General features: G+C 37.6%; 1 protein-coding gene across 1 annotated transcript in view; it reads left to right on the top strand.

The window, feature by feature from the left end:
• DHX15 (DEAH-box helicase 15) overlaps positions 1-13,208 on the top strand; it is a 51,936-nt gene that overhangs the window by 14,429 nt on the left and 24,299 nt on the right. Inside the window, exon 6 of the mRNA XM_032107973.1 lies at positions 10,230-10,397. Within this exon, the coding sequence (XP_031963864.1) occupies positions 10,230-10,397 (168 nt within the window). The remainder of the gene's footprint in view (positions 1-10,229; positions 10,398-13,208) is intronic.

The raw sequence follows: 13,208 nt of genomic DNA, 5'->3' as shown, positions 1-13,208 counted from the left end.
CAGAAGGGTGAAAATTGGTGGCAAGAGAAAGGAACACTGCTGCCTGGCCGTTTCAGCAGATTTTATTTTCTCAGTGAGATGCTAAATCAGGCTGGTCTTCAGCCTTTCACGAAACACAAATACATGGCCTTCTGATTTATAAATTAATGCTTGCTACATCAGTTGCTATGTATTATTGTAAATAACCTGTTAAAACAGTAACTGCAGGGCACGAGATGAGTGTCTTCCTTTGGCAAATGGCTCTATACTCCAGACCCACTAGTGCTACAGACATACTCTGTTCTTTTGTATGAACAGGTTCTTTGATTTTTTACTGGGTTAATTTGCAGGACGTAATATATTATAAGCAAGTTCTGAATAAAATTCTGTGCACAGTACGTGTTCATAGGTTTATTTATGTAGTTAAGCGTAAAAGCATCTAACACTGTATTACTGAATCACTGTGCATTGTAAGCCAGCATCCTCTGCTCTGGAGTCTAGAGTTCCCTAGTCTGTGTCAGTTGATGGAGCTACCCAGGGACACTGGAGTAAACTCTGCCTGAGTCTGAGTTTGGGTGGTTAGCATGAAATTCAAGTCTGGTTTAGCTTTTGTAGAGAAGCTTTGAAATATTTTAACCATTTTGATTAGTGACATTTTGGGGCCTCTGTTGAGTATCATAATGGAGTCTCTGTGTGTATCACTGTTGAATCTACAGTGGTGTGACCTGCTGTACTGTCAAAAATGGGAAAGTGTGCTCTATGTACCATTAGTACTGTGTGCTTCAGGTTCATTAGCCTTAGTAGCTAGGCTAAAATTGATGTATGCTAGGCAGAAATGCTTTGTAGTTCTTTTGGATTCTTGAAAACAGTATGAACAGGGTGCACGATTGTTTTTCTTGTCAGAAAGAAGCATTTATGAAGCCATATGGAATTATGGAAAGAGAAGATGCTTTAGTTGAAACTGTGAAAATGTGACTTGTTCAGAGTTTAAGAGACTTCAAATGAGGTGTAATTGCAGTGGTCTGTGGTAGAATGGAGGTCCTTATTAGCTGCTGTCTCCTCATCCAAATGAATTTGAAGTAGATTCATATGGGAATTAAGATGGATAGCAGTTAGTTAGTACAGATTAGTTAAGACATAGAGAAGATGATGAAACTTGGAGATAGCAGGGAAGATTCTGTGTTGTCATGCCCAGAAAATTAAAAAAAGCTTAAATGTGTTCAGAAACTAAAGGGATCTTAATTGTATTAGCCTGTTACTGGATGAAGATAAAACTGTTCATAATGGTGCAGAAATATGTGTTCAGTAAAAATTTCCTTCCTGAATCCTGAAAGGAGCAAAAGTACATGATTACATTGTATGAACTGCTATTCAATCCATTAATAATAAAAGAGGATGTTTAAAAACAATTTATTGGGAATGAACATTTTGGAACAGGACTTGTCCTACAGGCTTTGTAAGGAGGAAAGCTCATTTGTTGATTTTAAAAACAAACAACCCCCTGGTATATCAGGAAAATTTCAGAACGTGGGAATAGTGTTCATGTTTAATGCTGGTGTTCAAAAGAGGTATAATCTGGTGTATTGGGTTTGCATGGCCAAGCTTTGGTAGCAGGGTGGCTTCTTTGAGGAGCTGCTAGAAGCTTCATCCATGTCCAGCAGAGCCAATGCCTGGCAGCTTCAAAGATGTACATGCCATTGCTCAAGGCTGGGCCAGTTAGAAATTGTGGTAATGCCTCTGTGATAACATACTTACGAAGGAAAAAAACAAATTATTGAGCAATTGTAATTGCAGCCAGAGAAGAGTGGGGTGAGAACATGTGAGAGGAAAAACTCTGCAGACACCAAGGTCAGTGCAGAAGGAGGGGAGGAGGTGCTCCAGGCACCAGAGCTGGAATTCCCCTGGAGTCAGTAGTGCAGCCTGTGGTGAAGCAGCTGTGCCTCTGCAGCCCATGGAGAGATCCATGAGGATGCAGAATCCCCCTGCAGCCCGTGGAGGAGACCCCTTCTGGAGCAGGTGGATGCCTGACAGGAGGCTGTGACCACGTGGAAGGCCCGTGGAGAGAGAAGCCCCCTCTGGAGCAGCCTGTCCTTGAAGGACGGTGCCCTGTAGAAGAGTGACCTACACTGCAGCAGCTTGCAGAGATTTGTTGCTCATGAGATGGACTCATGTTGGAGAAGTTCATGGAGAACCCTTTGCTGTGGGAGGGATCTTATGCTGGAGCAGGACTCCTCTCCCTGAGAAGCAAGAGAAATAACTTGCTATGAACTGACCATAACCCAAATTCCCTGTGTCCCTGTGCTATTAAGTAGGAGGTAGAGCTGAGAAGGAGGGAGGGGTGGGGGGAAGGTATTTTGAAGTTTTTATTTTACTTCTCATTATCATGCTTTGATTTTGTTAGTAATAAATTAAATTAATATCTCTAATCTGAGCCTGTTCTGCCTGTGGTGGTATTTGATGAGTGATAATTGTCTGTTCTTCTCTCAACTCATGAACCCATAGTTGTATTTTCTTTCCCCTGTCCAGCTGCAGAGAGGAGTGAGAGAGAAGTTTTAGTGGGTGTCTGGCATCCAGCCGGCATCAACCCACTACACCTGAGTAGCTGTAAACTAGGTTGCCTGTCATCAGTCACAGGCAAAATTGGAAACGGAGGGGGATTTTGTTTCGCAAGGGAAAAGCATAATTACATTTCAGTCAACATGTCTTTCTTAGACAATAGGTGTTGTCAAACTTGTTTTCAGTCTTTGAGATTACAAAGTTGGTAGTCTAGTTGTGTAGATACACATTTGTTAAGCTTGCAGATCTGAGAGGCAGCTGGTTTATTTCTACGGGAGTTCTTCTAAAACAGTATTGGATTTTACACTCCATTAAGAGCAGTAATCTGAGAGTAGGTGTAGCTTACAGATGAAACTTGTGGGGTGGGAAAGACAAATAATGACGTAGGAAGTGTGTAGATCTGTCTTACACATTTGGTAACGTGGGCGTTTACAAATGCCAGTTATGTTACCTGTCACCTTTTTTTAATAAATCCCAGTGCATCTTTATACATTTATGAGGAAGAATCCAAGGTGCATCTGGAGATGTGAAGTACAGATCAGCAGTGTTCTTCTTGATTGTAGGTAAATATACTTAAAAATGTTGTGACGTTCAGTATTCTAGGAGAGCTTAAAATGATATTGGTAAAACTGATGGTGTAGAAAAGAGTTGCAAAATGTTTTTGATGTTTTGATAGAAAGTTTGGTAAATGAGGGTTTATTTTAAAGGCATGATGTTTTCATCACTGGTTAAACTCTGGCATTGAAAGAAAGCAGAGCCTTTCTTACGTGGAAATTGAAGTAAAAATTGACAGCTCTTTTGGTCTCAGTGGTAGTGGTTGGATGAGGTTAAGAGGAAGTCTGTGTACTGGGCTACAGTGAACACATTGTCTTGTTTAGATTCATATAGGAAGTATTTGGGGAGTTGGACTGAGCATGAACTGAAAGAAGAGTAATAATACTAATTTTGTTCCAATGCTAAAGGGAGGAAGGTTTTTTGCTTTTCATTCAAGATGACGTCAATATTAAATATTTCAAATAGATCAGGTCAAAACGATCCTGAATGTAGGAATTACGCTGAAGCACATTCAGTCTTGACTTGACAGAGCAGTTTTAGTTATGGTCAAGTGTTGACTTTTTCCATGTATTTCCATGTATTACTTTACATAATTACATAATTTTGCAAAGTTTTGTTTTGCTCAGTTTGTATTCAGAGGTCTGAAATGGTGCAGTTCTTGGTGCCAGTTCTTTTCACTGCTATTTTGTCATTTTAGCTTGCAGCAGTCTTCTTTCATTTCTAGAGGAAGAAAGGGAAATTAGGGAAGTTCCGTGCAGGCTTTGAGGACAAAGGTTGCATTTCTAGAAAGGTTGGTGTCATCAAAGCCAGATGTGGCTAGCTGTGCCCTGTCTGCAGTGGAACTCAGAAGGGGACAGGTTAAGGTGTCTGCCAGATATTTCTAGTTTGTGAAGTACTTTTTATTTACACATTTGTTTCCCTCCCCCCAAATTCATTTTACACAACGTGAAATTGCCTTATGGTTTTTTGGCATTAGTTTCCCTTGGGGTTTAAGAGTTATGTCTATTTGACGCATGTATCCAAGATTAAGCTAAATCTTAACTGTGTAGTGTAGCAACTGATCTTCTGTAGATAGGACTGTCATCTCCTGTTTAAGAGTTTAAAGTATGTTTTAACTGGAGTAGTCTTGAAGTTTTGCTTATCCCATGAGATTCTTTAAGTATACCAAATACAGGGTCAACTGAAGAAAGGGGTTCTGCAGTAATGTTCCCAAGGACCATATTTACAAAATCACTGAACTCTTATTTTGCATGCTAGGTGTTAGAATTGTTCCATTGAATGTACTTGAATGTCATCACTAGTCACCATCTTTTTATAGAAAGGGTTTCTGTAAAGATGAGGTACAGTTTAGATGAGATTGAGTGGAGCCTGGCCAGCAAGTTCATTGGCTGCATAGACCACTTTGGCCTCTGAGTTCAAGTGAATGCTGGCACTCGAATTACTTTGGTTTAGGGTAACTCAAGGTCCATCATTCGGTAACTGCTGTTTAGTATCGGTGCAATTTCACTGTACCTTCTCCATGGCAGCACGGATGAGTCTTGCACACAAACAGAAGGCAAGGATTGTTAGGTTGGCAGGAGCAGTGTAACTCAGTAAGTTGAGGCCACAAGTATATTCAAAGGAGTGGGAAGTGCTGAGGGGACTGGGTTTGTTCAGCCTTGAGAAAAGAAGGCTCAGGGTAAATCTCCTCATCATGAGCCGGTATTTAAGGGTGTCTACAATATATATGGAGACTCCCTTTTTACAAGGACCCACATGAAAAGATGAGGGATAATGGATGACAGTTGCCCTGATGAGATTACAATTAGACCCAAGAGGAAAATTATTCACAATGAGAGTAATCAGCCGTTGGAATAAACTTCCAGGGGAAAGGGTAGATTCCACAACATTGGACATGTAGGATTCAGCTGGACAGGGTGTTGGCCCATCTTGCCTAGACTGTGTTTTTTACAAGAAAAGTTGGATTAGATGATCCTTGAGGTTCCTTCCAGCCACATGTGCTGTGATTCTGTGAACTGCATTGCTGCTTGTCATTCTGGGTTTCTTTTTATGGTTGTGGGTTTTGGGGCTTTTTTTGCCTATCATTTAATGGAACGTGTAATGAAACTACTAAGAATCATGTATTTTTTTTTCAGCACAAACTTGCTTCTTAAAGATGTGGTGCACTAACTCAGTAACATATGCAAGTGCTTCTGTAATATTTTTCTGTTGTTCGTGGTCTTCAGTATGAGCACCTTACTTTTTACTGCAAAAATGCCATCAGGAAAAGAAATGGATGGGAATTTCTATTGAGCATTCAGCTTGAACATGTAATAAAGACTTTATTTTCAACAGCAGAAAAAAGTAATGTGCACGATAGGCAAAATCAGTCTCTTGTGCAATTAATTTTATACAGCTCCTTTTAGATGAACTGCTAATAATACGTTCAAATCCTTAGTTTTTGATGCAGAGCCTAGGGTATGTTAGGTACTGGAGTAGTGAGATGATACAAAGCAGTGGAAATGTGGTATTGGAGGCAGCTGATGAGATACTGGCTTGTGGTTCATTTACTTCCAAGTTTCTCTTTGCTATGTGTTCTGACACAGAGCCTAAGGAACCAATGTGTTTCTAAATGGAGCTGACACAGTCTTTAAAAGTGACACCTGGAAGATTTTTAGTAATAAGGCTTTCATAAGTGATATTTTTTTAGGAAAAAATGAGTGTTACTAAATATTACTTAGTAATACAAAGACCTGTTCATGTTTTCAGTCTTGTTAGTATTTACTAGTACACATCAAAGACGACAGTGGGGTGGAGATTTAAGCATTAGTCCTGTAAGTGGTACTCCTGAAGTTAAGCCACAGGAAAATTTACGGTCCTCTTGGTTTCAATCCTGGCATTCTAGGAGTTCAAGACTCAACTCCTTTTTGTCGAGAGGCTTCATATGCAAAAGTTTGCTTCTGGGCTGGTGGACTTTGCATTTCTAGCTGCACAGAAAAAACACAGCTTCAGTGAGAGGAATAAAAGTCTGTGAATCCAGGTGGTTTTGGGTTTTTAGGAGCTAGCCATTAGCCTGCCTTTTCTTTGGAAAAGTGAGTTAAGATGGAGTAAAATTTCTGTCAGATTCAGGAGGCATAAGTAACCTACTTACCATTCTGTGAAAATCTAGATGGCTGCACTACTGTTACTAATAAATTGGAGGGAAACTGTGCACCCTGGTCTTGCTGTGTTTTCTAAACAATACAATACTAAGCATTAATTCCCATGCAGACTTAGGTCTTGCACAAATGGAAGTTGATGCTAAAATCCTGAATCTCTTTGGTGTCTTAGAATTACTTACTGATACTTAAGCTCCTGAATAAATTCACCCAATCTGGCAGGTACTCTAAATGTTGTCTGTTGTCCACCAGTTATTTGAAAACAATGCAGTCTGCTCAGGTTTTTGTCTAGAACCAATCTTAATCACACAGATTTGTTGGAAGGAACACCATTTCAATTAGCTTAAATTTGATTTAATAATAAAAATAATAATCTTGATAAAATAATTTTCCTGATTACAGCTTTTCTTTTCTTACTAAGCTATTTTTACTTAGCTGTAAGATCAAAGTAAAAATTGTTGACTGTCACTTGGATGTTGAGATGACTTTGTTTTCCTGGTTGAAAAATACTCACCACCCCAATTACCTCACTGATCACTAGTACATGCATAAAAAGAAATAATGTCTCTCTACTGATTGTAGTCTGTTTTTGAAGCTTTTCCAGGGAAAATCACTTAGGTGCTGATGGTGTGGAAGAGTGTTGAGGACTCCATGTTAATGTTGAGAGTGTAGTGCTGCTCTTAACTGCTGCTTGATTCTAGTGTAGTGTTGCAGCTAAACTGTAGCTATTGCCTGCGTATTGTAAATTTATTTTGATAGGATCACAATGTTTCTGGAAGCTTTAAAGTACTTAAGATGACTGTCTGGGACAAGTCTGATAACTGGGTTTTGTGAAGTACAGATGTGTTGTGACACTTGCAGCTGAGAAAAATGAGCATTTTCACTGATGTAATCTTTCCTCTTTTTGTGGTCTGCTTGCTGTTTACGTTTTGGTAGTCAGCTCTTGTCAGAATGAGTGCAGTGATGGACAGTTTCATTGACTATGATTTTACTGAGAACTATTTCTCAAATATTAGTCGTAGGAAGTCTTGTTTGTGAAAAACTGTGATCAATCTAGTAACTTCAGCATTGCCAAAAGCCTCACGCTTTTTGTATGTTAGGCCTGTTTTCTTCTTTGGTTAACTCTGAAGCAGGTCCTTGTGTTGATGCGCTGGGCATCATGGGTCTAAGTGGGGTCCTTTGATCCTGTGTCTGTTCCTACTTCCCGCACACCATTACCCACTATCTCAGGTAGTCAGTGTGGTAGTTAAGGGCTTTGAGGAGTTTCTCAGGCATAATCCAAATACAAACCGAGTTAACTCTACCTTGTTGTTCTGCCTGAGAAGAAGTTTCTTCTCTGTGCAGATTGATACAGTAATCTCTCTTCAAGGAAGGGGTTTTATAATGAATTTGTTTGGAGTAGATGGTGTGCAAATATTTAAAGTTGTATGGTTTGTTTGTTTGTTTTTAAAAAGCCTTTCATACTGGAATAAAGTGGGATGATTGAATTAGACTTGCTAAATCTTTAAAGGATTAAAGATAGGATTGTGCCTTAAACTATATGTCTCATATTTCTGGATTTAAATGTCTTCATGTGATGCAAACAAATCTTGAACACTCAAAGTCATCCTTAATACTTTCAAACTACTTATTTTACTACACATAATTCTTCTAGCTTGTGTACTTGGGGATACCAGTTTTGGTCATCATCTGTGTGGTTCTGGATACAGTTAGAATCATAAAATTTCCTGAATTGGAAGGGACCCACTAGGATCATCCAACTCCAACTCCTGGCCTTGTACAGGACAGCCCTAAGGGTCACACCCTGTGCCAGAGGGCTTTGTCCAAATGTTTCTTGACTCTGGCGGGATTGGTACTGTGAGGACTCCTATAGGGAAGTTGATGTACTAGTAGTAGATATACTGAAGCAGATACACTGTTCTCTGGTAGTGTGGTAAATAAAAGGAAACTACTCTTTCCTTTTTAAAATTAAAACTACTACGATTAAAGAATTCACTTAACACTGTCTTCAGATGAGTGACAGTGGCTCTTGGTGTTTTGCATCCTTCTTAAAGCAGTTTATGAGAGGTTTGTAGTTATCTGCAATTCTGCAAATATGGCATCTCTATTTTGAAGTGTTCTAATGAGTCCTGATTTGAAACTACATTGGTAAACTCTAGGAAGAATGAATACTTTAATCTCTTCTGAAAGTTGATCAGTAGCTGTGTACATATGTCCTGAAGAGTGTAGTGCTTTTGTTTTTCTTTGCTTGCTTATATTTTGCCTTCTCTTAAATATAAAACTATCCTGGAACCTCTAGTCATTACTAATGAAGACTCTGCATCCTGTCCAAGCATCACAGCTTTCCCAGTTACACAGTAAAATCTGCATAAATTCCATGAATGGTGTAGTGACCTCCAGACCAGGAACTAAGGTCTGCGCTGTGTTTTTGTTTATATGAAATATTTAACTCCCTTTGACCTAGGAGGCTATTACTGAACTTGCATGGGGTTATCAGGAGAACAAGGTATACTTACACCTGCATTAAAAAAAAAAAATTCCTTTCTTGTAGTAAGCCAGTAGTGGGCATTCCAACTCAATGGTTTTGTATACCCCTTATTTTATGAAGATGTGTTGGATTTGTTGGCAAAGTGCACAGTTTTGGTAAATATCTGCAATTCATTCAAATTGGCAATGCATTACTAGACAGCATTAGGCTTACTCTTAAAAGGGCCCTTGGACATCAAAGAGGAAGAGCCTTCATTTTGCCATGCTTTTATTGATTGTATAGACTGATCAATATAGAACAAGTATTGTCTGTGCTTCTTTGAAACATATTCAGTGCATTTGTGCTGAGAATTTAAATGTCTCTTTAAAAACAAGTGAAATACCCAGATTTGGTGCAGATCTACCTGAATTTATGATTTCTAAAAAGGAGGCTGCTTTTGCTTTTCAAATCACAGTTTAAAGCAATCATTTTACAAAGCCTTTAGATTACCAGTTCCGTATATTTGTTTTAGGGTCGTAAGTATCACTTCAGCTTCAGGCTAGTGAATGTGGTAAGGAAGGTCTCCCCTCTTTTTTCAGAGTACGTTGTAGCCATTTTTTTGCTTTTGCCTACTGTTGCTTTTTGTCATGACTTTATTCTCCCCTCAGCATTTCAGATGGAAGATCAGTAGTTGGTCAGTGTGTCTCTTAGTTACACTAGTGAAAGCTCTGTTGATAGTGGTGTTACTCATTAACCTAAGTTTCTGTGCACCCCAGTTTTCCTTAGTTCTTACCATAACTATTGGTCACCTAGCTGGCTTAAATGTAGTAATTTTAAAATGAAATGGACTTAAAATGACTGGGCTGTGGTGAACTGTCTTGTATGGTAAGCAGAAAATAGGCTAGAAAATACTATGGTAAAAAAAGGCATGAAAAATCTTTCATCTTCAGAATATTTCACTGATTTTTCCTAAACTTAAGTGGGTTTTCAGTTAATTTTAAAGTAAAATCTGAAATATGGGATTGAGAGGTTTGGTTTTGAGTATCCATGTTTATACTGTAAAGGTGTTTGTTCTCATTAGGTACAATGAAGCAAATCTTCCATATAATTGCATTAGTGATACGTGACATTAAAGCTTAATTGGCTTATTTTAAATATCTTACACATCAATTTCCTTCAGATTGTGAAAATTGAAAAGGTCATGAGTGCAGTTTAATATTCCAGGGTGAGAGATTTCAATTTTAGTACAATTTGTAGAGATTTAATTAGGAAACATGACTAAAAGAAAAAGGATGTTGAATGCAAATTAGGCTGTTCATTAGAGTATAGAAGCTGAAACATCTTGAAGTATTGTGGAAATTTGATTGCAGATTCAGTAAGCACCTTGATTGATTTTTTAAGTTATTTTTATTTTTTAAAGTAGAAGTTATTGTAATTGTTCTTCAGGGTGTAGACTTGCTCTAATCGTCCTAGGCACTCTAAATGTGCTTCCTTTTTCATGGAGTTCTCTTCTAATCAATATTTTTGTTTTGCAGGAGATTGATGAAGCCTGCAAGAGGATAAAACGTGAAATTGATGATTTAGGTCCTGAAGTTGGTGACATAAAAATCATTCCGTTGTATTCCACCCTTCCTCCTCAGCAACAGCAAAGGATATTTGAACCTCCCCCACCAAAAAAACAAAATGGAGCAATAGGAAGAAAGGTAAATACTAAGCTGTGTTAGTATTCTGTTCTGTAAGCAGCTACTCACAGTTGCATGGGCAATGAAATACGACTTTCAGCTCCTTTAAATATATTTGGACAGCAACAAGTACAAGGGTTTCTTTAATGAAGTCTTAAAAATGCAGTATTTTATCACATTAGAATTTTTAGATAACTTGAAATTTGTTTCTCAGTACAAATCAAAGTTCTCTCCTCCATCTTACAGGCCCAGGATGTTGTGGTAACAGTTTGACTTGACTGAATGGAAGTGGCATTCATTTAAGTTGCTTATGAGACTCTAGTGGTTTAGTTCAAAATATCTATTACTTATTTTGCTTCTGCGAGATAAGAATTAGATATGATTTATGTGGAGGGATGGGATTTTTTACATAAGTAATTATTTTGAGTAATGGTTTTTTTGCCTTTTCTATTTTTTTAAAAATTTTATTTGAGACAAAATGGGCTGTCTCTTCAGGGTAGGTTATCAGGCAGGTTTTACCTGTTTTTTCAGGTTTGTGAGAAGGAGCAAGTTAGAACAAGTATGTTGAAGTTCATGGTTCGTATTTTTGTGGGAATAAATGAGGAATTGAGGTTCTTTCATTAGGCAAAATTGATTGAGAAACTGAAAAACTTGAAATGGCACAGTGAATGTTCCTCATAAAATTAGTATGTCAGTGCTTACAGTAATTCATAGCAGAAGCTATGTGTTTTATTAAAAAGGAGTGATGTTAGAGCTTTTTAAAGCTAAACTACTGCTATACAAAACTGACAGGCACAAAACTAAGATTTTGAAAGTCAAAGCTGAATCATACTATGTGCTCTAGGCAGGGTTTGTTCCTTGATTATTTGTTGTTTTTGTGCAGTATGATGCATGTAGAATAATAGCGACAACTTTCTAGTGTTCTGGAAGAGTAAATCACTTACTAAATCTAGTGAAATTACCTTCCTTTTCCTCTGGAAGTTGGTTGCAGAGAGCATTCAGTTTGAAATTGTTAAACTAATGCTGCAACAAGATTGTATTTGCAAATGACTTACATGACTGAAATTGCTTTTAAGTAATAAACAACTGAGAGCTGTGTATTTCATTAAATTTTCACTATGTTTAAAACTGTGCCCTTCAAAATTTTTGGTTTTCTGCATAAGAGCATAACAAGTGCAGAGCATAGTTTTTGTTATGTTGAAATGACAGAGCCAGTACCAGTCTCTGAGAGGAAGACACTCTTGGTGTAGCAGCTGTTTTACTACAAGAAAAGTTGTTATGCCCAAAAGATGCCAACTGTAGTCAAAAGCAGGCACAGCATGTAGGCAGCACTCAGACCTATGAAATCACTTTTATCTGCTTTGGCTGAAATGTTCTGGCTTCCATGTTTTAGTTTTTATATCCATAACAAATCTTAACTATGAGTGAAAGTGCATCTGTGTTGTACGTTTTTTAAATGTTGGTTTAGTTTCAGTTAGTCTAGTGATCAAGGTATGTAAAGTAAAGCCATGTGATGCTGTGCCTGTCTATTCAAGGAAATGTCTGTTTTCATCCAGTCCCTCGTGGGATTGAACCTAGATTTTAGAACTGCTGAGGAGGGAGCTAGTAGGTGATCTGCATCCTTTCAAAGGCTCTAATGGTCATACAAGTGTAAGTGAAGTGCTTGCAGTATCTGAACAAAGTATCTTCGGAGCTTTAACTTTGTGAAATGGGAGATGCTGGAAGTAGTGTGGCATTTTGCTGTAGTAGGAATGGTAACAGCTAGTAGTGATGCAGCTTTAACAACATAGCACTTTTTTTGTCGTCTTTGTGCTAAGAAAGCTGCTGTTATTGTGAGAAGGCTTGAGATTACAGATAAATACTCTGATTAACTAGTAAGAATTTTTTTTTAATTGAGGAAGATGAAGATGACTTAACGTTTCTATTCTTGTCTCTTATCCCTTTCATCTTATCCCTTCTTTTCAAACTGTGTTCCAGTTTCTGTTTCGGCAGTCTTAAGCATTGCTAGTTAATACTTAATGCAATATAAATATATTTTTAGATGGTGGATACTATGTGTATTTTAATATTCAAACCAACATTTTAAAATTAATCTCAGGAACTGCAGAACTACAGCTAAGGCTAATTATAATTTATTATTTTATATAGTGTAGTGCTGATATCAATTGTTTGATGTCCAAGTAACGTTGTACTTTGATTCAGACTTGAAAAATATTATAACCTCTTCAACCTTTTTAAAAATTTCTTCTGTTTTTACAGTCATTAATTACCATTTTTTAAGCAATGTGACAGTTACAAACAGTATCTGTATGTGCAACAGAATCCACTGTGTAAATAACTTTTTCCTTTCTACCTGAGGAAAGTTCTGTATAAATTAAGTCAATTCAGGTGCAAATTAAATTGTTTTACCACTGTGGACTAAGCATAATAATGGTATTGATTTCCTGGTATTGAAGTGTCCTAATAGAAATCAGTGGTTGAAAGCAGGATAAAAACCTTTTGTCTGCTCTGTAATTAGTATTTGAAGAATCTGGGTGTGGATGGTTCTGTACCTTAGCTGAAACAGAAAAACACAAAACTTTTTGAATAAGGTATGCTCTATAACAGCAACCTGAATGTGGATTAACTAGGCTTTTAATGTGAGAGTGTGAGTTTAATTTGTATATTTAATGCCTTACAAAATTTTAATGAAAATATATTGAGATTTTGCACTGACTGGAACTGGTATTTGTGGCTGTTATGTCTTGACTAATTCGTGCAGCTTACCTGTGAATGACGTGTACAGAATTTTCTGTTTGAGGAATTTTAAGTAGCACATCATTTTAGGGAGAA

Source organism: Corvus moneduloides, chromosome 5 (genome assembly GCF_009650955.1).
Source record: "Corvus moneduloides isolate bCorMon1 chromosome 5, bCorMon1.pri, whole genome shotgun sequence".
Lineage (NCBI taxonomy): Eukaryota > Metazoa > Chordata > Aves > Passeriformes > Corvidae > Corvus > Corvus moneduloides.
Note: the sequence above shows the minus strand (reverse complement) of the source record. Positions and strands in the feature narration are given on the sequence as shown.